This window comes from Thalia democratica, chromosome 1 (genome assembly GCF_965202585.1).
Source record: "Thalia democratica chromosome 1, ktThaDemo2.hap1.1, whole genome shotgun sequence".
Classification (NCBI taxonomy): Eukaryota; Metazoa; Chordata; class Thaliacea; order Salpida; family Salpidae; genus Thalia; species Thalia democratica.
In genome coordinates, this window is record NC_139165.1 from 36609009 (window position 1) to 36634841 (window position 25833).

General features: G+C 25.0%; 1 protein-coding gene across 1 annotated transcript; it reads left to right on the forward strand.

Annotated features, from left to right (window-relative positions):
- Nucleotides 1-4793: 4793 nt before the first annotated feature.
- On the forward strand, nucleotides 4794-5369 carry LOC145835584 (14-3-3 protein theta-like). Its single transcript, XM_082943253.1, has one exon. The coding sequence runs from the start codon at nucleotides 4794-4796 to the stop codon at nucleotides 5367-5369; it is 576 nt and encodes a 191-aa protein (XP_082799379.1).
- The last annotated feature ends 20464 nt before the right edge of the window (nucleotides 5370-25833 follow it).

Below are 25833 nucleotides of genomic sequence, written 5' to 3' on the forward strand. Positions count from 1 at the left end.
GATCCTAAAATTTTAAGGCACAATTGAAAGAAGTCTGGTGATAATTTGAATGAGCAAAAGTGTTTTTTTCTGCGTGATGACCATAAAAAGCTCGATCTAAATTACGTATATTAATGTTCCACAATTAGAGCGTCCAGGAATTGTTTCTAATGCTAAACTAATAAGCAAAGTCGTAAACTATTTGAAAATAAGTCTTCGTTTTATTAGAAAAAAAAGACAGAACTTTTTAAAGAAGCTTAAACACTTTTTTGATTTGAGTAAACAGCTACATTCCCTGGTGAAACAATTGTACTTTAACTTCATCAGCTTTTGGCAACAACTAGTTTTTATTAATATATTTATAGTTTACAAAAATACTAATGATTTGTGAACAATAATCGCACTACACGCTTTTAAATAAACATATCTGGTATCTCATTTAAGAACTATTTTTTCTGAAATTGTTTGATAATCATTACTATACTAATAATTATATTTATATACTATAATTTAATAATCATTACTTGCAAAATCAAAGGTTGCAGAATAATACTTGTTTAAACAGTTATAATTTTATTTTTAATAGATAAAAACAGATATGTTTTGTTAATTTATTTCATTAACTTAATTAAATTTAAACTTGAGAAATCTTGCTTAAATAAATAATAGTTAAAAACGACATTTAAAGCTTATGTTTCAGTGAAGTTAACTAACTAAATTAGCACATATATATCTAAAAAACGTACAGTTTTTAAAAAAAATGAATAACTTACTCACATTTTTTGTATAATTAGTTGTGAAAAAAGCTTTGGAAAGGTTTTCAGTAGTAACTCTATTTTTTTAGGCTACATTCTTTTACTACAACTTTTTTTACCTTTGATTTACAAAGCAAAAATAAATTTGAATACTTTTCATTAAGTGGTGGATGTTTTTTTTCAAGTCGATTATATATATATAAGAATGTTTACAAAAAATGTGCTTCATATTCTTTTAGAGACAACTTTCTTTTTGCTCTGTATTTTATGCTAGTTACTTTTAAAGTTATTGTTGTAGTCAGAGTAATGAAACAACAAGGACTATTTTGCAGCTAAAGTATATTTAATTGTTAATGGTGTTGTCAAAAACACAGTCAAAAACACAGTCAAAAAAGTGTTTAATTGTAAAGAAATTTTTACTTGATCTAGAAAGTTTCAAAAGTCTGAAGTAGACTTGCCACAATTGAATTCATTGCCAGTTTTAGGTTCGTAAATGCTACAGTTTACCATTTTTATGTCTTCGTGCAATTATTATTCGGAAATAAGATTACTAAACTAAAAGTTTTCAATTATAACGGATCTGCTTTACAAACAAGTTATATTTGACAACTGTTATTCTAATCTAAATGGCAACTATGCTGCAGAGAACAATAATTACTAAGAATTAACAGTTGTATTGCTTTTTTATATCTAATTAAGCTTGCTGCTCCCCTGGCATAAGTTTATATATTTACTCAGTATTAAAGAAGAAACAAAAAAATGTCTGAGCCATTTACTGCGATGATACAAGAAATTAAAGGTAACTAATTTAAAAGTAATTACTCGACAAATTGGTTACTGTAAATTGTAAACTGTTGTTCATTTGAAGATAGATAAAGACTAGCGTACATATGTTTAATAAAATAGTGTTTTATTTATCTGAAAGGAATTAGACTAATAATACAAGGACAAAAAATTGTATGAATCTTAAATGTTTTAAAGAAGTAATTTAAGAATTAAGAAAAACTTAAAACTTTAGTTAAATTAGTTTACCTAAGGTGACTGCAAATAGCAATTAAAATTTCAAAGAGCATAAACTTGTTTTTTGAAGTTGTTTTCACAAAAGATGCATTTTAACCTCTAAAGACAATTAGTAAGAATAATAAAAAGAAAGGATAAATTAAAGCATAAAGTAGTTTTTTTTATACTGAATTTAGCCATACTTTTTACAAACTAGTTTTGTTTGAATTTTTTTTAACACTATTATTTTGAGCATATTTATTTGTCGTTCAATAAACAATGTATAAAGTATTAAAAAAGTTCATATATTAATTTCATTTAGCACATCGTCAGAATAAGCTTACTAAAAACTGATAAAAGTATGGTGTTAGTTTAGTCATTTATAACGAATTTTAAGTATGCAGCTAAAAATAGTTACGTCATAGAAAATTAAATGTAAAAATCTGTTTAAAAAATTTAGATTAGAGTTAAGTTATACTTTATTAGCTTGAAGTTATTTTTAAGACGAAAATTTTAGTATAAAAACATTTTAGAATGTATAAAATTTACTCAAAAATAACTAAAAAGTACATGACAAAAAACGACTGTAATAATACTAAAAACACTAGAAACACGCTACTTATAAAGTTTTAAGTTGTAGAAATATTGTTGTTTACAAATTTTGGCTCGCGAGTTTTAATGAACAATGATTCTAGAGTTAGGAGATAGTAAGACTTTCTTGCATTAGATAGAATTACAAACAAACTATCCAGGTAGTTCTCAGCGCAACTAGGTTTATTGAGTAGGTGCTCTTAGATAGATGACTGTTCACCTTTCGGCTTAACGTCTTCATTAAAAATAAACTTTTTAAGTTTTTTTATGACTTGCTGCTCTCGCCTGACATTGGTATGTACTTTTAATTTTCTCGATACCGTTGATATTGTTTATTACTTCTAGTAGACAACACTAATTTATTGTAAATATTAAAGAAAGTTAAAATACATAAGATAACTAGTAAAAATTACTTTCAAAGAATTTTCTACAGCCTCAGTTACAAACATAAGGACTACAGCATTAAATACAAGTAAGTAATTAAAAATACAGTAAATTGTTTAAATTATACATTTCACTTAGTATTGATCTCCTTAGATTTTTTTTGTGCAAAACAAATCTGGAAAATAGTTGCCTAAAAAAACTTTCAACTATTATTTTGAGAAGAGATATATATTTCATTTAAGCGATTTATTAAAGAAAGTTAACAAACACTCTCAGTTTACTAGTTTTTACTTTGAAATAAAGTTGAATTTTTTAAATTATTTTGTAGCTTACAAGCTAATTTAGTTTAAAGTTTTGGAAATGTATTATTCCAAACTATACTAATCCTGTAAATCAAAAATAATTAAAAATGTTACTATTGATAGCGAAAAACACTACTTTGTACTACATAGAAACAAAAACATATAATAACTGTTAAAAGAAGGAAAATGCCTTTTTCTAAAAAGAAACATAGTTATTCTAGCGATTGTTTATGATATAAAGAAATGTAGACCCAATGATGTAGAACGTGTTTAAATAAGTGTTATTTAATAAAATTCATCAAAACATTTTACACGTTGTGATCGTCGTGAAATATGTTTAGTCGTTTTAGTATCACCATAACTTGCCAAGTTTTAATATGTATTGTAATTATTAATTTCAGTTTCCTACCTAATTTCATTACAAGTAAAAACGACACATAAAACTAAATTATAAATTCTATATTTACTCTTATTATTCTAAACTTGTTTAAAATAGACTTTGATAACAGTAATGTTTTTGATTTATAGTGTCTTTTTTTAAGAAATTTTATTAAAGTATTGTGAAAAGTAATTATATTTAGTTTTTTTTCTTTACTTAATGTAATTTAAGTTTAAAAAAAAATCTAAATTTTTTATGACTTTGAACATAAACTAAATACAATTATTTAGTTTGAAAATTTCTAGTTGAAAATACACATCATAAAAATATCAAGTTTAAAAATTCCTTATTTTAGTTTTTATAAAATTAATTTGAAAAACCTCAGAGTATTATTTATATACAAAAATATCATTATTAGCTTAACGTTATAATCAAGTTTAAACATCATAGTTAAAAAAGGTTAAACATTTAAAATACAATATTCATTAAAATGATGTAAGTAAGTTAACGTTAAAACTAAGCTTAGTTTTTAAAACAACAAAATATTTTAATGTACTTAACTTTTAAAAAAACAAAAAGGTAAAAGCTAATACAATTTTATTTGTTATTATCAAAAGAACATTATTTTTGTCAACTTCATTTATACTTTAAACAAAATTATTTCAAGTTTATTAGTTTACTTATTAAAGAGTACTTCGAACCGTTATCAAAATATAAATATGACACAATAATAGTAACACTAATAACTTTTAAACGTTGGAAACTTAAATAAAAAATAATAATAAAAAACATTCTAAGTCTGAGATTACATAATGCTTTTACGACGTTTCATTAAGTAATTATTTTTCCTATTTTCTTACTTTTATTTTATACTTAGTATATAAGTTATGTTTATTAACTTTAATAAAATATATGTTTTATCAAATGTTTAATAAAAGCTTTACTTCAAAGAATTATCGTGAAAAATATATTTCTATCAATATAATTTAGCCTGATTGCTATTACTTAATCATAGTTTACATTTTTATTTATGATGTAATTACTTCTTTTCTTACTAAAATAGATATATAATGTCATGGCTATATTTAAGATGTAATACTAATAATTGGTAAAATAACAAACTTGCAATAATTGCTAAGTATTCCAATGTTAATAAACTCTATTGGACTATAAACATACAAGGAAGGATAAATACCGTTCTAAAATAGCCTAAGTAAAAAAAAAATTAGTTTTAACTTTATGACATAAGATAAAAAGTTATTTAATTTAGCAACAAAGTATTTGTACTAGTTTATAAAAATAGAAAAATTGTTTTAAAATTTATAATTTGTTTTGCAAAATTGTTTTAAAATTTTCATTTTAAGTCATTCTTTAAATATTATAATTTTCAGCATATTATTCTACATGTCTCAGTTTGACAGAAGTGAATTAGTTTCTCTTGCTGAAAGGTGCTTTGAACAGGACTGTTACGATGATGTAATTAGCTACATGAAAGAAGTAATAAAAATGGCCACACCTCTTAACTTTAAAGAAAGACGTATGATCTTTGTCAGTTATGATGAGTTAATTTTATTATATGTAAATTTGTTTGTTTCCCCTGAAAGCATTGATTTGTTTCCCGATGAAAAACTACGGAGAGAAATAAATCTCAAAGCACACTCAGAAACAAACAGAATATCTGATGAGTTCATTCAACTGCTAAACAGTTATTGGGTCAAAAGAGACACCAATATCGATGCTGTTGCTCATTACAAATTTATTTTAGCACATCAATACGTTAACAAAGCTAACGTTGCATCAGGAGCAGACAGAGAAAAAGAAATCAATAGAGCATCGAGCCTATTCGAAGAAGCATTTGATATCGCAAATAAAAATTTGAAACCAGCACATCCAGTTGCAATTGATATTGCAATATATTATTCTTTCTTTAACTACCGATTACTTGACTCTGTTGATAACCTGAGTTGCCAGAAGAATTGAAAATTTTAGCAAACAACAGACTGGAACTTTTGAAGGCAAAAATTGATAAATGGAAGTAGTCAGATATTGTGTAAGGACTAGATAACTAGCTTGTACGTGTTGAAACACAAGTTTTATTTTGATGTACAATATTTCTTGTTACCATATAAGCTGCGTGTGTTGTTTTTTCGTTATAATTATTTATTCCTGAGTTGTAAAATGTATGTGTTTATAATAAACTAAGTTGTATATTTTGAAGTTTTATAAATACTAAATCCGTTTTTTTAGCTTTATGTATACTAACAAAAATTAAAACACAAAAGTTTGAAAATAGTTATCCACTTAGTTACAATTTAAATAATTATAAAAATATATTAACGTTATTCGAACTCATATAACCCAAAAAATACATTCTGGTGATTTACTCAAGGTCTACTTGTAATGTACATGATGAAATTAATATTTCAATAAAAATATATTACAGTAAGAATATTGTAGTAATCAAATAAGTCAAATGCAACTTTCCTAACAAATAAAGTGATTCATTATCAATTTACAATATATGTTAATGATAAAACAAATCAAACACAACATAAATGTAGATACTAGATTTAGTATCTAGATATATAAAATAGATATTTAATCTAGATATATAATATCTAGGTACTATACATATATAAATAAAATTTAAGTGTCCTTTGACATTTGTAAAAATTAAAACCTGTTCTCTTACAATATAAATCTATGTAAATTTCCAAGGCATTATAGAACTATAAACAACAAGTGTTTGAAAAGTTATAATTTTATACAAAAAATTGCGAGTATTATTAACATACTAAAATTGCTTTAGGCGTTACATGAATTATTTTTTATTATAAAATAACCACTGAATTGGTTTAAATATTCGATATGAAATGATATCTTCACAAAAAAAAAAGTGATAACATTTTATTTTACATTTATCTAATATGAGTTTTTAAAATAATGTATTAAATATAATTTATGGTTAATGAGTTGTGTATCTTAAACTATTGATATGTACAATGTTTGAGTTATTTAATATGAGTAATAACATTTGTGTATAAGATTATAAAAATATTTTCGTTTTTGGTTATAAAATGGTTATTAAAGTGTTTTCTGGTATTTAAGTTTTGAAAAAGCAATACAAAACAAATTTGTTTCAAATACTACTAGAATATTAAAAAGTTTCAAAAAAGTTCTATGACGTACAACTGCTGTAAGATGTTACAAAAATAATTCTAAACTTTTATAGCACACTTTAATTACTTTGCTTTGTCAAGTAAACTTGCAACAAACAAAAATAGCTTTTTATTAAAAAAAATTGCATAATGTTATTTGTATGTAATATTGTTTCGTATCAGCTTACGTTTTAAAAAGATCAATAAGTTATTCTTAGGTAATAATACATCTAATTTTTATATTAATAATTTAACAGATAACAAAGATCTTTTGCTAAAATATTGTTTTTAACTGATACCACATAATTTTATCGATTTTATTCTCTATAAAACTTAAGTTGCATCGATTTAAAACACACTACATGTGTCTAACTTTTTTTTAAATACAAGAGCTTGCTTTTGTTTTCCACTTTTGTTTGATAGAAATTAAAAAAAAACATATCCTATTTCGATTTTCAGAAATTAATATATGTTTAAAGAAGTTTAAGTAAGTACGCCTCAGTTTGTTTTAACCTTCCTATTTAGTTTAAAACTTCAAATACCTTTAAAAATAAATTAATGTAGATAAAACATCTTAGAGCTTGCAACGAAAGTTTAAAAAATAAAAATTATCAAAAAAACATAAAAATTAATTCAAGAAGTAAAGTTGAAAAAGTTTAAACACAAAAGAGACTTGTGGTATGGATAAAGCTGAAATAAAATGCATCAAAAACTTTATTGGAACAGCTTTACAAGTTTTTTTGATGACTGGTAGCTCCAAACTTTTCAATTTTTTTAAAATTCATAATACTTAGTACTTCAAAGTAAAACAAAAAATTTGTTTGTAATCTAACTATTCTCGAGATTTTCTCCTAACACTCGTAAAATTAAAGGCTGAAAAACTTTTAAGTTTACTTTTTTAATCTTTTTCATTTAAATCACTACCAAAGTTCTTAGTTTAACAAAGCTTATAGTACAGAAACGAATGCTATAAAAACAACAAAACTGTAGTTTGTTGGTAAAAAGTATAAAGTTTCTGACAAACGACTTTAGAGACATTGCCACATTTAAGTACCTTATAATAACCTCTATATTGTTTTTATTTGGCTCAGCATGTATTTTTCTCCAGCTTTATTTTTCTTACACTATTCTAAATTTATTAACTTTATGACTCATACAAATACTTTTTATAAATATTACTTTAGCCAATATACCACAAACATTTTAAATTTTACCCTTTTTTTCATTTTACTCAGTTTACTCGACTAAAGTCCTTATTTAATATTTGTTTATTAAATTTTTTGTTTTCTAAGAATTTAAAACTTTGCATAGTACATATTTTCAAAAACAAAATATCTGTAAAAAAATTCATTTGTTCAAGTCAAGCTTGTAAAGGCTTTTTATGATGAATCTGGTCCGAATAGTATAAAGTTGTCTACCACTGTCCATATACTATGCGTACGCTATATTAAAACAATGGTTTAAAATTTTCGTTTCTGCTTCGTTCTAACAACTAAAAGAAATAAACATTTGTATGATTTTGTTTTTTTTTTAAATTTAAGTTTTAACCAATATTTGCTTGAGCAAAGCAACATTTTAGCTAACTTTTTAATAATATTTAGCTAAAAATGTTAAAATTATTCTTTAGACTTTATTCTGAAATCTGCTCATGAATAATCGTAGCAACGACTTTATGTTTTAGTTTAACTTTTATTCAAATTCAAAATAATTTATTTAATTTTTTATTTAACATTGTATACAGGCTTAGAACTTTTAGTTTATAAAGCAGAGTTTCAAAAGTTTGCTAATTGTCCCCTTGGAGAACAGTTGGCTATAAGGGGGCAATAATTTAGTAGGAGGAAAAAATAGTTATTAAGTAGTAAAGGGGTAATATAATAAAAATAGCCTTTGATTTTTTAATTTTTGCCGAGTAGGTTATAATATAAATTAGTTTGGGAAACACTGTTATATAAGTTTTAGATAAATATATGTAAAAATTACACTATAGTTAAAACTCCAACTTTAAAAAATATAATAAACTAAAGTAATTGATTTTTGTCAAAAAATGCAAATGATTTCAACTTAAGGGATTATTTAACTTGTTTGTATGTTCTAAATGTTTATAGCTTAACCAAAAAAGTTAATTAATAAGCTCTATTAGCTCAGATTATTTATAAGAGTTGTAAAATTTTAGATACTGTACATTAATTGAGATATATGTAAAGTAGTAGGTTTAAAAAAAAAGGTTTTTGCTTAAATAATAAATTTAAAGTATTACAGTTGCTTAATGTTTTCTAAAAGTACAATAAATATCATATATTTAGCATACTCGTTTTTACGCTAAACTTTACATCTATGTTATTATATTCAAAAATTAGGTTTTTGTTTATAATCTAACAATTTAAAAAAGCAATAACAACTAACAAAGAGAAAATTAAAACATTTTTAAAATTATTATAAAATAACACCTTTCCTTTTTTTGTTGTTATTACGACACCTTTTATTTAAAAAAAGGAATTAATCCCAGCATTTTTTTTAAAGTTTTTATAGTTTATATTTAACAAAAGAAAACTAATTTTGAAAATTTCAGAAAAGAGAACCTCGCCCTAAAACTAGCTTAACAAGTACTAAGTAGGTTGGAGCAAATAGTAATTGTTTTAAAATTCTTATACAAAGACAAGTATTTTTCAGAGAAAACTTAGAGGAATCTGTTACTGTCGTAAAGCTATTGTAGAAACTAAATAAGTTTATTTTTTTATTGATGTAAGACAAGAGTTTCTTAAAATTATTTCATAAGGCTTCTTTTGAAGAATGAAAAAAGCTATGGACCCCTCCTACAATATTTTTAAAAAACAAACCTCAAGTCTGAGACCTTCATTTTTTGGTTAAGTCATTAATTTTAGAATATTCAGTGTCAGTTTCAAATTTGGCACCTTATGGCTTCTTAGCAGCTTTTTATTTCCTTGAAGTCTCTGCGCCCCCTAAGTATTTTGAAAAACCCCCAAGAGTGCCATATGTCCAACTTTTAAAAACCCTGATTTAGACTTATGTATTTATTATAATTATTTATAATAAGTAATTAGTTGGCTTTTATAACAAACTCTTCATATTTGGGTATTATTAAGTGTTTAAAAAAATTAACACATTTTTTAACTGTAAACAATAGCCTGTATATTCTATTACGTATCAAGTTTAAAGCAATATTTAAGCACCACATATGGAGACATAAGTATAAATTAATGACCAATTATACAAAATTAAGTGTAATAAATGCAAAGCACTACGAATCCATTTGTTCTTACCTAATATGTTAAGGAGCACTGTTATTAATAAATATTTTGTTTTCACACTAGATAACCATTTTGAGGTTTTTTTTTAGCTTGTTGTTAAATACATAAGTTTTTAAAACAAATAAAATGTGAATAATAGTAAATTTTATGTTTAATTGCTCTAAAAAAGTTAAGCATAAGAAAATTTGTCATTATTTATAAACAAACAGATAATATTTTAATAGATATTAAACTTGATTACATTCAGGATTAGATTTCAACATTTACTTTAAGTTTTATAACGTTTATTATCTATTCAAAAATCTTTGATCATTATGTTTAATATGTTGTTGAAATTTATTATTTAAAAAAAAATTATTACTCAAAAAAAAAAACTTCTTAACTTTTTCCAAATTGCAAGTGGCAAAAAGATGAATTTAATAGCAAACTGCTAAATGACAAAACTTGGCTGATGCTATAAACAAATTGCACTTAGTCAAGATTTGTCATTTAAGTAGTCAGTATTAGCATAACCAGAATGATTAGAAGAATAATTTTCAACTAAGCATTAAAAAAATATATTTTGTAATAAGTACAACCCTTATTGTTAGCACTAACATTAACAAAAAAATTAACAGTCTAATGAAAAAATATTTGCATTGTAGCATGTTAATTTAAAATACTATCCTAAACCTTTGTTATTGTTATCACACCTATGTTAAAAACTTTATAAGTAGATAATCAACATTTTGTTTAAAACTACAACATTTTAATGTTCAATTATTTTACAAAACTTAAGTCTTTAATACTGATTTTTTTTATTAGATCAACAACTTATAAATAGTTATTCAGAGCCTTTAATGATTATAATCTTTTACTTTTTATATCATTCCAAGCATCAAACAGATGATTTAAATAACAAACTGCTAAATGACAAAACTATCTTGGTGATTTATTAAAATTGAACCAAGATAATGTTTGTCATTAAAGTAGTGAGCATTAGCATAACCAGAATGATAAAAGGTAGCTATTGTTGTACTAAAATAACAAGTATTTTAGTTAAAAATTAAACATACTTTGGTATTTTCATTATCCACTACAGTTAATTGATGCTGTATAGGTAGCTACTATTGAGAAGATGTTTATAGCAAACTATCAGTTGATTGGGTCTCTGCGGTTTTGAAAATAAATTAAAACGTAGAGACTACATTAACAAATAGTCAGTATAATTTTTAATTATTTTTTTTTGGCACGAAGATTCTGTAATCTGAAAATAATAGAAACAATACTAGTTAGTTCCATGTGATTTTAATAAAAAACTGCTTAACAAAGAAAATAAATAAGTGATAAAATATCCTACACTCAACTAAAATTCTTCTATATAGTAGTCAGTACTAGAGTAATGTATACAATAAGTAAATGATTAAGATTGTATACAAATATCAACCAAGTTTAACAAACCAAATTAGGTTTGGCCAGAAAAATTATAATTTCATAAAGTAGTAAAATATAGTTTATATGACTATAGTAAATATGTTATATAATAAAGGTTATTAACAAAATTTACAAAATAAAACATAACTAACCAAATTAATTCATCAAGAAGTTTGTGGTCAGATGGTTTATTTTAGCAAACTACCAGCTGACTGAACTGAAATTATTTGCAATAAAAACAAATAACTTCAGTTCAGTAGCTGGCAGTTAGTAAATGAAGTTTTGATTTTTCAGGTTCATCTAGTTTTTGAAAGACTGTCTTGTGAGATGGTAACAATGGCAACTGTTACATACTTGATAATAAGGATGTCATTTTAAACCATTATCAACAAATATAAAGCAGTCAGTATCTAAATTTTCAAGCATACTCCTGGAAAATGTTGTTTTCATTTCAATAAACTTCTCACTTGTTAAGTTTTACTAGATGCTTCCTTTGAATTATTTATCTAAATGCAAACTTTCCTGAGTTAACTTTACTTTGAGATATATAATTAATTGTTTGGAAAATTTTAATTATAAAACATTTACTGTTTGTATCAACAACATTTTTTAATAAAAAATTTATGCTTGTAACATAATGCAAATAAGTTTCACATTTGTAAAATCTTATGAATAATAACAGCATTGTTTTTTTATAGAAAATTAACCTGACTTACAATACAAGACAAATTGTTTTAATCTCTTTCTAAATGATTGCTTATATCGACTTGACCATTTTTAGTATTATCACCTCCAATTAGTTAAAAGCAGGATTTCCTTAACTCATTTCATAAAAGCTTTTTTTTACAGGAATTTAAAAAAAGTTCCTTCTTAATTAGATATTGCCACTTTACTAGTTATTGCTCCCATATATGGTCTACTTTAAGAAACTATGGTTTAATTATTACTTTTTGAAAATATACTGAATAGGAAGTTAAGTTAAAACTTATATAACTTTCCAAATTTTTGAAACTTATTCATTCTCTTTTGCCTACTGACTAATTGTTGTTAACCTAACTTACTAAAACTGGCAATAGAGAGGAGTTATTGGCCCCTTTGGGAAACCCTTATTTAAGGTATTCTTTAATTCTGAGCAATAACTTTACAAAAAAGTTGGATAATCTAAATATGTTTAAAATGGTTAGCAATATATACTGATATACGATAAAATAATTAATTTTTATATAACTTAGAAAAAATTAGTTAATTTTTATCAACACTTTTTCCAAAAACTAGCAAAACAAACTCTTAACTAAAGCTGACTTTTCAGAAGACAAAACAAAGTTTTTAAAGGTTATAATGTGCTTAAAACACTTGTTAAGTGTTTTTTTTACTCATGCAACCTGGCAAGAGCAGATTCAAAAATTTAGTAAGATGGTTTACTTCGTGACATAGAAATATTAAACATTTTTCTTTTAGCCACGTAATTGCTAATCAGGGTAAATTTTCTTTTGTCAAGCTTACAATAACTTATTAATATTTATATATTCGTTGCTGTTACATTAACTTCTGCTTTAAACGCGAATGTTTTAAATATGAATTACATATCTCAAATAGTCTTAAAATAGTAATTTTAGTTACAAAACGCTATTGAGAAACTGAGAAAAAAATGACATAACGTGTATCAAAAGATTTAAGCTAATAAAGTAGAGCTTATTTTTTTTAGTCTAAAAGTAATACTGATACTTATATTTGAGATAAAAGTTTATTTTGTACTGAAATTTTTTAAAGGAAAACATATTCTCATGCTTTTTTTACGAATTATGTTTTATGTTAGTGATTTTTAAGTGAAACTTTTTTTAATCTTTTTCAATGACTTAATTTTAGGTATATACGATATAACAAAACCTAAATAATGAATTTAGTTTATGTTTGTATTATTAAAAAAAGCTCCGATTTTTTTTATAACTTACCATTATTTAAGTTTTATATACATGATCTAAGACAAAACATCTAAGTAAATTTTTAAGTATATTTTTTTGTGAAGTAAATTTATGTATTTTAATGATGTTTAAACTTATTTTCTAAAACACTACTGCTAATGTTATTCAAGTACTGAGACAAACAAAACCATTAAAGTATTTTAAAACAACGTCCATTTTATGATTGCCAGGCTTAAAAAAAACTTTGTTTGTTATTTCCTCTTTGAAGAATCACTAAAGTAAATTGTGGCACTTTGAGCAAAAAACTTTTCAATCGTATTGATATAATTATAAGTTACAACTCTATTTGTACCGAAATATCCGATTTAATTAACAAATTAAATCAAGCATAAAATAGATAAAAAACAACATTTCAGAGACAACATAACAAACAGTGTTTTTTTTACTATCTAAAATGTGCATATATAATTTCTATCTCAGAATTAGTTGATTACAAATATTTTTTTTTAAATAGCTTAAGCGGTCAGAATTTCTAGAATAAAAAGTATTAGAATTTACTGTTACTTATGTGCAAAGATTAAATATAATTATAATCTAAGCATGTTTACTATGTACTGAAAAACCGAACTTAAAGCACACTCAAAGTATATAAAAACATATTAGTTATCCTTGTTTTCAAAGTAAATGTTGAAGTCGGCCAGTATATTTATTCCCGACTGACTGTAAGTTACCTACTTAGCTAAATTTTTAGCTAAATATAAACTGTTTTGTATAACTCTGTCATTGTAAATAAAGCTTTTCTGGTCATGTTGATTTTATAAAGCTGCTGGTTTTAATTTGTAAGAACTAGACATACGACAACCTAGATATAACAAGTACATTATTTTAACTGCTAGAAGAACAAAAACTCAAATTATGATAAGTATGCGAGTAGTGTTAAAATATAGTGAATTAAATAAGGTTTACTCTGAAAAATATTGTGATTTACTTCAATCAAAACATAGAAGAGCACTATAAGTTAGTTAAACACTTTAGTTGAAATATTTAAACAACTTAATGGTCATACACAACATATAAAAACTGAAAATGTGATACTTTTTATAAAATGTAAAAGTTTCTAAGAAAGTTTGCAATTTTGTCTATGACCAAAATAAATTATAAGCAGTTTCATACCTACACACGAATCATTGATGTTCTTAGAATAGGGGTGGGCAACGTACGGCCTGCGGGCCGGATCTGGCAAACAGAGTGAAAATGATCGGTCCGCGAGCGAAGTGATAGGCCCGCAAAGGGTCAATAATAAAATTTTTTTATTTGACTTAGTGCAATATTTTTACAAAACAAAACCATATAAATTTGACTTCAAAAACATGCTAAAAATACTTTTTAAATCAATTTGTACTAATAAATACACCATTTATATACCTAATGCATAATATTTTTTTGTTGTTCTAACTTAGTTAAAGCATCTTTTTGTTAAGTTACCCAAACCAAAATGTTTTTTTAATTACGATATTTTACATACGTGACTTTGTCATTTACAAAGTCAAATATATTTATAGCCAATGTTTAAACATCTGACATGTCTCAATCTACATCTTAAGTTGTCAGACTTAAGAAAGTTTTTTTTGAATTTGTAGAACTAAAAAAAATGATCAACAGTATCCATAAAATTAGATTCCGGCCAGATCAGAAGCTTTGATTTACATTAGGATCCGATCGGATCCGTATCTCGACTTTTAATAATTTCCAGTCGGACTCGGATCTAAAAAGTCATTGTTCGGATAGATCCGAATACTGGATCCAGTTAATCACTAATTCGAAATGCTCCGGGCCCCAATAGACTAAACTTTTCCGGAATCAGCCCGTTGATTTAAAAACGTTGCCAACCCCTATCTTAGAAGAATAAAAACTGTTTCAAACTTGTAAAATTTTATTAAGAAATATAAAAAAACTGTTAACAGTATTTACAAGAATTAGAAATTTTTTTTGTCTTAAATGTTTAACAAAAACTTAACACTTTTTATAATACTTTAAAAAACTTTTAATTAATCAGTAGCCGCACATACTATTTAGTTGTTAAAAAAAGTAAAAACAAACCTCATGATCTATTTATGCTTGATTTCGAAATAAACAAATCCAAAATTGAGGTAGAGTTGAAATTTTTACATGATTCCGATTTAATCAAAAAATAAATTTTTTTTTCTCTGTGAGTTTAAACTTGTAACCTATAAAATTCTTCAGCTGACTAGAAAATACTTTTGTGTTCTTAATATACTCTTTAAAAACGATTGGAACTTGAATCCGTGTTTCTTTTCTAGAGTAAATAAAGTCTTCCTACTTGACTTTTTCTTTTAAGTAGAACTTATTCGCAATAAATCTGGTTAGCACTATAGCTAGTTTTCAGTTTGGTTTTTTTTGGCTTTCTCCAATTAAAAAAGCTCAATAGTTTGTTTAAGCTTTAACCATATTTTTTTTTGTAATTTGAGTTTTAATTTTGTAGTTTTTTGTAGGTTGCTTTACGACGTTAACCAGATGTTTTAAATTGTATGATAAAGTTCGAAAAAGATAAAAGAACAAAATTGCACAAAACAAATTAGTTTAATGCAAAATTTGGGGTAGAAGAGTTTTATAAGTAAACAGTTCAATTGTCTCAAAAAGTCGTCGCGGGCTGCACTGTATAAAAACAAGTCTTCTATGGGCCGTAGTTATTCTAGAAAATTTTATTAAAGAAACGTTGTAACAAAAATGTGGAAATTAAGCAACAATAAAGTACCAGTAAAAACTATTGATCATTTTATAATTTTTTTTTGTAACAAACAACTTTTGTTGTTTTGTAAATGTTATTTATTAACTCAAATGTGCATTTCGCCGCTTTACGGGCGGCAGTCTGCTAACCCCTGTGCTAACTGAAATGTTTTTTTATTTCTAGCAATTGTACCGAAATAAATAGATTAAGTTTTTACAGTAGTAATAAACAACTTACATTTAACAATATACCAGAAAAGCTCGAATAACTAAATAAAGCGGTTTAAACACATGTACTGTTAGTTTATTTTTCTAAGTAGATTGTTTATTCTTTAACTGTAGTAAAATAAACAAAGTATGTTTCAATGATACTTTAGGCGAATTATTAGGGCTTTTTTGTTTATTTTTTTAAATTTTTATACTTTTTTCAAAAACGTTCGTCTAAAGATGAACGTCTTTATTTTTATCAAAAATTTTTTTGGCTATCTCAAGAGAGTAACAGTTTTTTCTTCAAGTAAATGGCATGTTTTTATCTTTTATCCTAAGCTTTGAACGGTGCCGCCGAAAGGGGAGCATCGTTTTTTTTTCCTAATTTTTTAAAGTTTATTAGGGGTTGACAAAAATATCAATAGCCTCATATGTATTTTCATTAGAAATTATTTTAAATTAAATTAAATAATTAAAAGGCTTCTATAATAATTGATAACTAAAAATTTTACCATCAACTGCAGTATCTGAGACAAGCTACGACTGATTTTGTTCTAATTAGGATGTATCAGGAGGCATAGTCGCCATTGCATTTAAAAAATTCGTTTTTAATTAGATATCAAAACTTAATAAATTACACGGAATCCGTTTAACCCTTAAGTTAAAATGAAGTTGTACTATAACTTGTTGAACAAAAAAAAACACGCTCAAAACATTTGGTCCTGAAACCTGGTGCACAAAGAACCTTTCGGTTATCGAGTCGTACACCACGGATACCTTTTAATGTGTTGTCCAGGATATATTTAAAACTAGTAAAACCAACCAATTAAATTCATGTGAGTGTAAATGAATAAAAAATAATATTTATAAAGTACATTAATTCCACGTAGGTCAAAACTAAGAAACATTTATACTAATAAACTCAGTATAAATAGTATCAACCACTCAAGCGTTTTCAAAAGTATAATATGAACAAATAGTTTTAAAAGGATAATAACAAAATTTTTCTACAAGCTTAGCGCGTGATATTAAACATTAAAATTCTATACAAATGTCTTTCTTTTGATTAATCAATCCTTATCTATAGTTGAATAACTATTGTACAGTGTTTTTTTTTTGTTTTCTAATGCTTAAAGAAGAGATTATCTTTTTACATTAATTTTTTTTTAATTTTGCAATCTTTATGTTTTACCAAAAAGCTTTTAACCAACTAATAAAACGCGATTCAAAAACGGTTTGACTATTTGAAGGCGTTTCTCGAAGTTTCTACGTAATTTTCTCCTGCATATTAAGTGTTGTAGTAATAAAAACTTCCACTGCAAGCCCACTTAAGTGCTGCTAGACGATGTACAATTTTCATGGATCGACTTTGCTTTCACATTTTGGTGAGTGCAAGTTTAGTTTACCTGGCTAAAATGGGGTAACTCATTGGTTTTTCTCAATATCCCTCCTAGTTTAATTTCGGTTCAGACCAAATGTGTCCTTTTGCAGAAAAAAAATTGATATTTTTTTTTTCAAAGACGGAGATAAATTTTTGTAACAGGAGAAGCAGGTCAATAAAACTTAATAATTTACTAGTTTGGTAGATGTCGATAACTCTGTGAGTACTTGATTAATTAATTTTTATCTGGACTTTAAATAAAATATTCTTTTTACTGTAATATAGTTGATTAGGGAAATTTTATAATACACGCTTACCAGTCTATAAAAGCTTACCAGGTATAAAAGCTTACCTAGAACAAATTATAATTTTAAAGTATGAATACTTGAAGTTCAATGTAATTTTGTAAGTCCGTACTATGTAGCCTACAAAAAACCCTATAAATAGCGCAATTACTTGACTCATTGGCACGTTTTTGCGTGAACATGCGTTTACAATATTTTGTCCCATACAAGTATCTTCATTTGAGTTTAATGTAATCGCAATATTAAGAAAAAAAAAACAAAACAAAAATTTTAAAAATCGGATTGTGCGTCAATATATGTTGACTACGGTAGGCGGTACCAAGTTAAAACAAGGCTTTCTTAAACGATTGAATCATACCTACAATACAAGTAACAAAATAAACGTTTAAGTACCGAGCCTAATTACTATTTACAAAGATTACATTTTTGCACCATTTTCGACTGACCAAGAAAATTATTAAAGTAAGTCCTCTTAATACTTTACCCTTAGCCGCGATTGGCAAAACAAGCAGTCAAAATGATCTAGTTGTGCATTGTTACGTTATACGCTTTGAAAGTGCAGTGGCTGAACGCAAAATTCTTAGATTCTATCCCTTTTGCACTAAAATTTCTTGAATACTAATGCAAATTTATATATTTAATTAGAATACAAATACTTTCAAACATAAGACGAATTGTAGTTGTAGAATTCCTGGACAATGACGTTAAACTGTATTCAAGTGGTGTAAGACTCAATAACTGAAAGGTTCCTTTGTACACCAGGTCTTTTGATAAAATTTTAGCGGCATTTTTGTCGTTCAATAAGCAATGTAGAAAACTTGTAGCTAATTTAAATTTAAAACTATATTTAAACAAGTACAAGGTCACCTTTTAATTTTCGGATTTTTTTTTTTATTTAGTTCGTAAGCTTAACAACGAACTAAATACTCAAGGACTTGATTTCAGAAACAAGTTTGAGTGAAATATTTACATTTTAGTACTTGATTTCTTTTTGCAGTTTAAAGTGATTTTTAATAATTTTCAAATTTTTATAACAATAAAAAAGGTTATTAAAATTGAAACAAGTTGTTATAACTATTATAACTTATTGAAAAAAAAGCGCTTCAAAAGTTAGGTTCAAAAAACCTTTCGGTTATCGAGTCGTTCGCCATTTGAATACCTTTTAACGTCTTATCCAGGACAGTTATGAATAAAAAAATAAAAATATAACTTTAATATCTTTTAAATAACTTCAACCCGGAGTTTGATTAAGTAAAAATATCAGATATACTTAAAAGCATAATTAATTTCTTTATGGTTTTTTGATAAATTTTACTTTACCGATAATGTAAAGAAACAGACTACGATTCAGAGAAAAAATAACTGTAACGTATATTTAGAGATTGTAATACATGTACAGAATGTAAGGTTAAAAGAAAATTGAAACCATAAAACTATTATAAAAAAATGAATTAGAATACTGTTTCAATATACTTATTATATGTTTTTTTAAATTATTTATTAAGTACCAGTAGACTATCTTCTTGGTTAAAAGGCAAAAACAGAACAAAATAGAAGTTTTTGTCAAAAAAGTACCCAAGTTGAAAAAGTAGTTGCATTTTTTGTAAAGGTTTGTGTATATATATATATATATATATATATATATATGTATATATGAAAAAAAAACTATATATATAAATTAAACTTAATATCAGCCATAAACTTAACTTAAAATGTATTTATAGTTTTGTAAAAAAGTGTTAGGCTTTTGTAAATAAGTTTTGTTACTTTTTAGTTTTGTTTGCTTTGTGTATAATGTTCAAGACAAAGTTTACAATATAAAATTACTTAACCATAACAAATAAGCTCTGTTATTTTTTTGCTTTTTTAAAATACTGTAGTTAAAGTTAGTCTTTATTTTAAAATAATTTTAATCAGTTATTAATCATCAGGATAAAAATCAACCACTAAAGTAAAATAATACAGACCTAGTTTTGTATGTCTGTTTATATCAGTGATCACGAGGACGGATTTTTTGTGGTGTTTTTGTTGTAGCCTGGTGTACACTTGCTTGGGGATTTGAACTTCATTATTTTCTTACTTAAGACTTTCCACATACAAAAAAAAGTTTTAAGTTTGTCCCATTTAGGTTAAGAAGATTTTCATACTTATTGAGTATTTTAATTAGTTTAGATCAGCATTTAGATTTTTTCAATGTACTGCAAGCTTTAATGTACTGTACATACAATTAAAAAAAAAGTGTTTTACTTTTTGTTGTTTAAGAAATTACTAAAACTATTACTAAAAAAATACTACTAAGACTAAAAAGATTAGGTTTGTAGAAGTGTATGCTTAAAAATGTAGAGTAGTACTTTTTAACTTTCTCTAAAAACCTATTCAAATGTATATAAATATATATCTAGATGCAAATAATGTATTAGTTTAAAATCTACTTACTATCAATACAGAAAATTGTATAAATTGGCTTGAAAACTTTAAGTTAAAGAAATTTGTTTCAATCTCAACTTTTCTTCTATACAAACAGTTACAATCCTGCTTTGACTTTTAAATGTTGTAGACCACACTTCTATTTAAAAGGTAAGAATTTGTTTTATTATTTAAAATAATTTAGAAAAATTTCTTAGGTTCATCCATAAACTTAATTTTAAATGTTAGTTTAGTCGAATACCATCAACAATTATTAAAACTGCAGGTTTGCCACACACTTAGTATGTTCAAGTATGTTTATAATAACTCAGGACAGATTAGAGTTAAAAAACTCAGGCTGACTTAGGACAGGTTTTTTTTAGTAAATTATCAAACCAGCTTTTTTTAGATCTTCGGTATAATCTACTTGATCTAGCTCCAATATTTTGTTGTTTTACAGTTAATTTATAGTTAATTTTAATAATATTTTATGGTTAATTTATTTCTAAGAATTTAATTCGTGTAAATACTGAAAACTAAATAAAAAATTGTCTTTTTAAGAATATTAAACTTAAAACAGTTTTTGTCTCACAGAACTCAAAGAGTACGACCCAAAAACTGATAAAGTAATCTATAATAAAAATCTTGAATTGATTGAAGGATGTGTAAAAACCATAAAGATATCAATTTTAGATGTCATAATTTCTAAAAGAATCAAAATTCAAAGTTCTTAATATAAAAACCAAATATGATTGCTTTAATAAACTTATTTTCTAAAGCACTATGTAATAAGTTAAACATTTTCAGTATACTATATATAAATTATAGTATTAAAATTAGTTAAAATGTAAGTTTGAAGTTTTACTTAAATATGCAGCTATGTTAAAACTGCTGAAAATGAGCAAAATTTTATTATGCAATTTGTTGAATCCAAAAAAGAATTTATTAATCCTGCTTTATCATAAAGCACAACCACTGGTATACTGTAAATTTCAAACATAAAAAAGACAAATAAGGTATATCATTATAAACTTCATAAACTTTCAACCTTTTCGCTATAGACTTAAAATAATGGTTTCTTTCTTGGCAGATATCTGCGAAATATTTTTTCCAGAGGGAATATAGAACTAGATCTTTCCTTTGACATTTTATGAGAATAGAACCTTTTTTACCTCAAACAGTTAAGCATTAAAAATAAAGTTATGTATATAATTATCTTTTGCGTCTGTATCTTTAGCTTTCAAATTAATCTTTGTCATGTTCAGATCTTAGTGTAAATTCTGTTCAAACCTGAACCATTTTAAAATTAAGATCCAGCCCGAGCTAAACTCAACACTTTCTTTAAATTAATATCTGGTTTTTGATCAAGTTTTCATGTAAGATGTGGACAGATCCAGTAGAACACTATTGGTTACCATAAGACTAACATTGCTGTTTGAAAAAATATTGGAAGCTCTTAAAACTAGCATGTATGTGGTATTTGTGCCCAATTTACATTTCTAATACATCATTCAGAAATTGGCAAATTTGACTAACAATTTTTTTTTCTTATTACTCAATTGTAAATATGAATTATAATGCAATACATTTTAATTTATACTGTATAAATACTTTAACATTTCTCTGATTGTTATATGAAATAACTTAACACTTCATGATACTTTGATCTCCAAGTTTGTAATTTATCATAGTTATTAAACATTTTTTATGTGTTTAATATACAATATGATAAAACAAATTATTTTCTCTAGCTTTAAGGTTAATAGATAAGGCCAAAGAAGGTCAAGGTTCTTTTCTATTAAAAAGCAATTGTATTTTATTCAATTATAAAATTCAAGTTTTATATACTATTTTTGAGATACAGTATATTTTATAAACTTTGTGAACTTTATAAGAAACAAAATTTAGATTAATTTTTTAAGTAAACTAAAATTTGTATACTTTTTAGTTTTTTGTATTATTGTCATTAAATTTTAACTAAGAACTAATTTATAGAATAGATATATAGAATAGGATATGTAATATTAAAATATATCTTTTATAAAAAATAAAAATAAGTTGTAAATAAAACCTCCTTGGTAAATGAATTTGGTTCTTAATTAAATTAATTTATGTCTTAAATGAAAACTTTATTTAATGAAAAAAGTATAAGCATTCATTTCAGACATAAATCATAAGTCTAGAACATGTATAATTGATTTTATTACTGTTTGAGTCAAAATATCGAAAAGTTTGATTTTTGGGGGTGAAATTAGTTTTTGGGCCTCAAACTTTTTTTTTTCAAATTTTTTTTTTTCACATTCTTTTTAATGAAGCAAAAACACATCCAAATCATATGTAGTCTTAAGTTAAGCAAACATCACCCAAGTAATCTCTACCCCTAGTTATAATTTAAGGTAAACTTTCTTTAAATTTTGACAATATCAAAACAAATGTGACTGTTATGCTACCAATGCATTAAGCTTGACAAAAAAACTTTAATAATGCTTTATAAGGGGTTCCAAATCTATGTATTACTTAAGAACTTTTAAACAAGATAAAAACTGTCTTTTGTTATTTTTTAGTTAATGTTAAGCATTGAAATATAAGTATTATAATAATCAAAATTAGATATTTATTGTTTAAAAATAAAAACTTTTCTAGATACTTAACTTACTAGAAAAAAAGCTTTTTGCAGATCAGATTTTCTAATAACATTTTGCAAGTTACGAAAATTGGAAAAATTTGTTATATAATAATCTCTTGTAAGAATAATGCAGGATTTCCATACACATAGGGTACTTTAAATAACTCTGTACATTTTTAATTTCCCTAAATCTAAGGAAAACCTTGAATTTTTGAAATTTTTTTTTAAACTCAGGATGACTCTGGACAGTTCTGATTTATTATGAAAATCTTGATAAAATTTTAAGATTTTTCAAAATTTAATTTTTCTAGATTTAGAATGAGATTTAATTAATCAACTTTCAATGTATTGATATTTTATATAACTATTTACATACAGACACATACAGCCTTCCTGTTAATTATTAAGAAGAAAAATGTACATGAGGTATAAGTAGTTTGCTCCAACAGCAATATTTTTTAAAAGTTAGTATAAAATATTTAGGGTGTTAACTTATAGCAGTTTTTGGTCACCCAGGACAAATTTTAAAACAAAATAGTTGCAACCCTAATGATGGTATTGAGATGGGAATTGAAATAAAAACAAGGGCTGATTGAACATCTTAACAACAACATATTTGAGTAAACATTAAAATAGATATATCTAGTGAATCAAGCTACTCTTTGAAGTTAAAAATACCTATGAAGCTTTTTTTATTAACTCTAACTTAATAAAAGTCTTTATACGTTTGCAATTTTATTAAGTTATCATACAAGTTTGTAGTATATCTTTTACAAAAAAAAATAGTTTATGATTGTTGCCTTTTAAAAGTGTTCTAAAAATTTTAAAACGTCTTAAAATGTTATGCTATTGATTTAGAAACATAAGAGGAGAATGACTTTGTATTTTTAATAAATTTTGATAAAATTGCTCTTTATTACAGGGTTGCCATACTTAGGGAAACTACAAATACTTTGAAATTCTAGGAAATCTCAGAAAGATTCGTGATACTCTAACGTTAAATTAACTTTAAATAATTCAGAGAACATTTTGATTTTTTCTCAGGATAAGTAAGGACAGTTTTATTTTTAGAAAATATTCAGGTTAGTTTTAATATATTTTTAAACTCTGGTCAAACTTTTTACTATATCTAGAATGAGATATAATTCTTTTTTTTCTATAGTTAGTTTTGTTCAAAAACATGACATTTATTTATTTTAAAATTCTTATTTGAAAGATATTAGCCTTTTGGTAGTCCATCACTATTCTTAGAAACAACATTTTAATTGTTGTTTTAAATTTGAATTTAATATTTATCATGGTTATTTTTATTCATGCAGGTGAGTACTTTATGTGGTATGATCAAATTTAGTCAATCAAAATATCAAAAAAAAAATATATCTTTTTTTTATAATAAATAAAGTTAACTACCACTACCAAATAAATCATCCAAAAATTTAAGATTTTAATCAAAATCAGGGTTTCGCAAACTTAAAAAAAGCACCCTTTAATGAAATAAAAACCTATGACAAGACATCTCAAAAACTTACTCTTCAACAAACCTAAAACCTTACTTTTGCTCTTCACCATCAATTCTAGAATATCTAGTGTAAGTTACGAACTATGGCCTCATGGCCCCCTGTTTTCCCTCTACTACTCACGGCCTCCTCTTTGGCCCCTTTACTGCTTATGGTCTTCTAAACTTTGGGAAAACGTTATCTAAACTTGTTTAAACACTTAAAATGGAATAATCAAAAACAGTATTTTTCATAATGATGGAGTGAACATCTAATACAGAAGCGTACACACTCATTGAACTTTCCTTTTGATTTTTAAGAAAAATAAATGTTTGCTCCAAAGGCAAAAAAGTGTTTAAGAGTGGAAAATAAAACTAAAGTTGATTCAGGGAGATTTAAGGTTACTAAGGTATTTTTAAATTACTCAGTGCAGGTTTTTGACTTAAACAGTGGCAACCCTTTTATTATTTTTTCTATCCTAAGTTTGTATCATTAGTAAACTTAAAATGTATTATCATTAGATTGAGTAATTTTATTGTATAAACAGTATCTCTTAATTACTATATTTTATTTTTTAGGCTTATAAACAAATGTTATATTATTTTGTATAGTTAGTTTGGGAACCACATATGGACTACTATACAAAGAGTTAAATGTTTTGTTTAGGTAAACACTAACTTTTATTTTGACACAAGTGTATTGTTTGATGCTATATTACAACTTGATTGTCTTTAGTAAGAATAAAAAATACATGTACTTTATGTTAAACAAGTTTCAAAATTAGACTTTTTTTTTTAATTTTAAATAGTAGATAAGAAAAAAAGATAAAATTAGTTACTTAAACATGATTTTTGATTGAAACCGATAGTTATTAGATTTTAAGTTGTACATAGCAGATTTAAAAATTACTAATTCAATGTGATAATTATGTTTAGAATTTTTTGTTTTCTACAAGTTTTTTTTAATTACAAAATACTTTTTATAACTTCGCAGAGTTTATTATTATTGGAGAAATAAGTTAGCAAGTAGATAGGATTACTTACAAATTTTCTATAATAAATATTTTATTTTTATTTTATTTATACAGCTTTAAACCAATCTTTATAAATTTCATAGTTTATTTAGCTCAAAAGAATAAATAACATAGATAATTCTTTTAACTCTAAATATAGTCTTTTTTTGGGTTTTAAAGCCAATCAAGATTTTGAAACTGTTTGATATTACTTAGAAATTTTAAGACCCTTTTTACTTCAAGAAATTGACAGAGTTGAAACTAGTTTTAAACATACAAAACAAAAAACTAATAAAAATTATCCACTATAGGTTTTTGTTATTTATTATAAAACTGATTACTCTCAAAAATATTTTATTAAAATTTCAAACGTATTCACTCTTCAATGGCCTTAAAATGAAAAGAAATAATACCAACTAATTAACTTATCATTAGTACCTTTATCTGACTAAAGATGCAAATAATATTTCAAGTGGTCAATTATCATGTTAAAACACATAG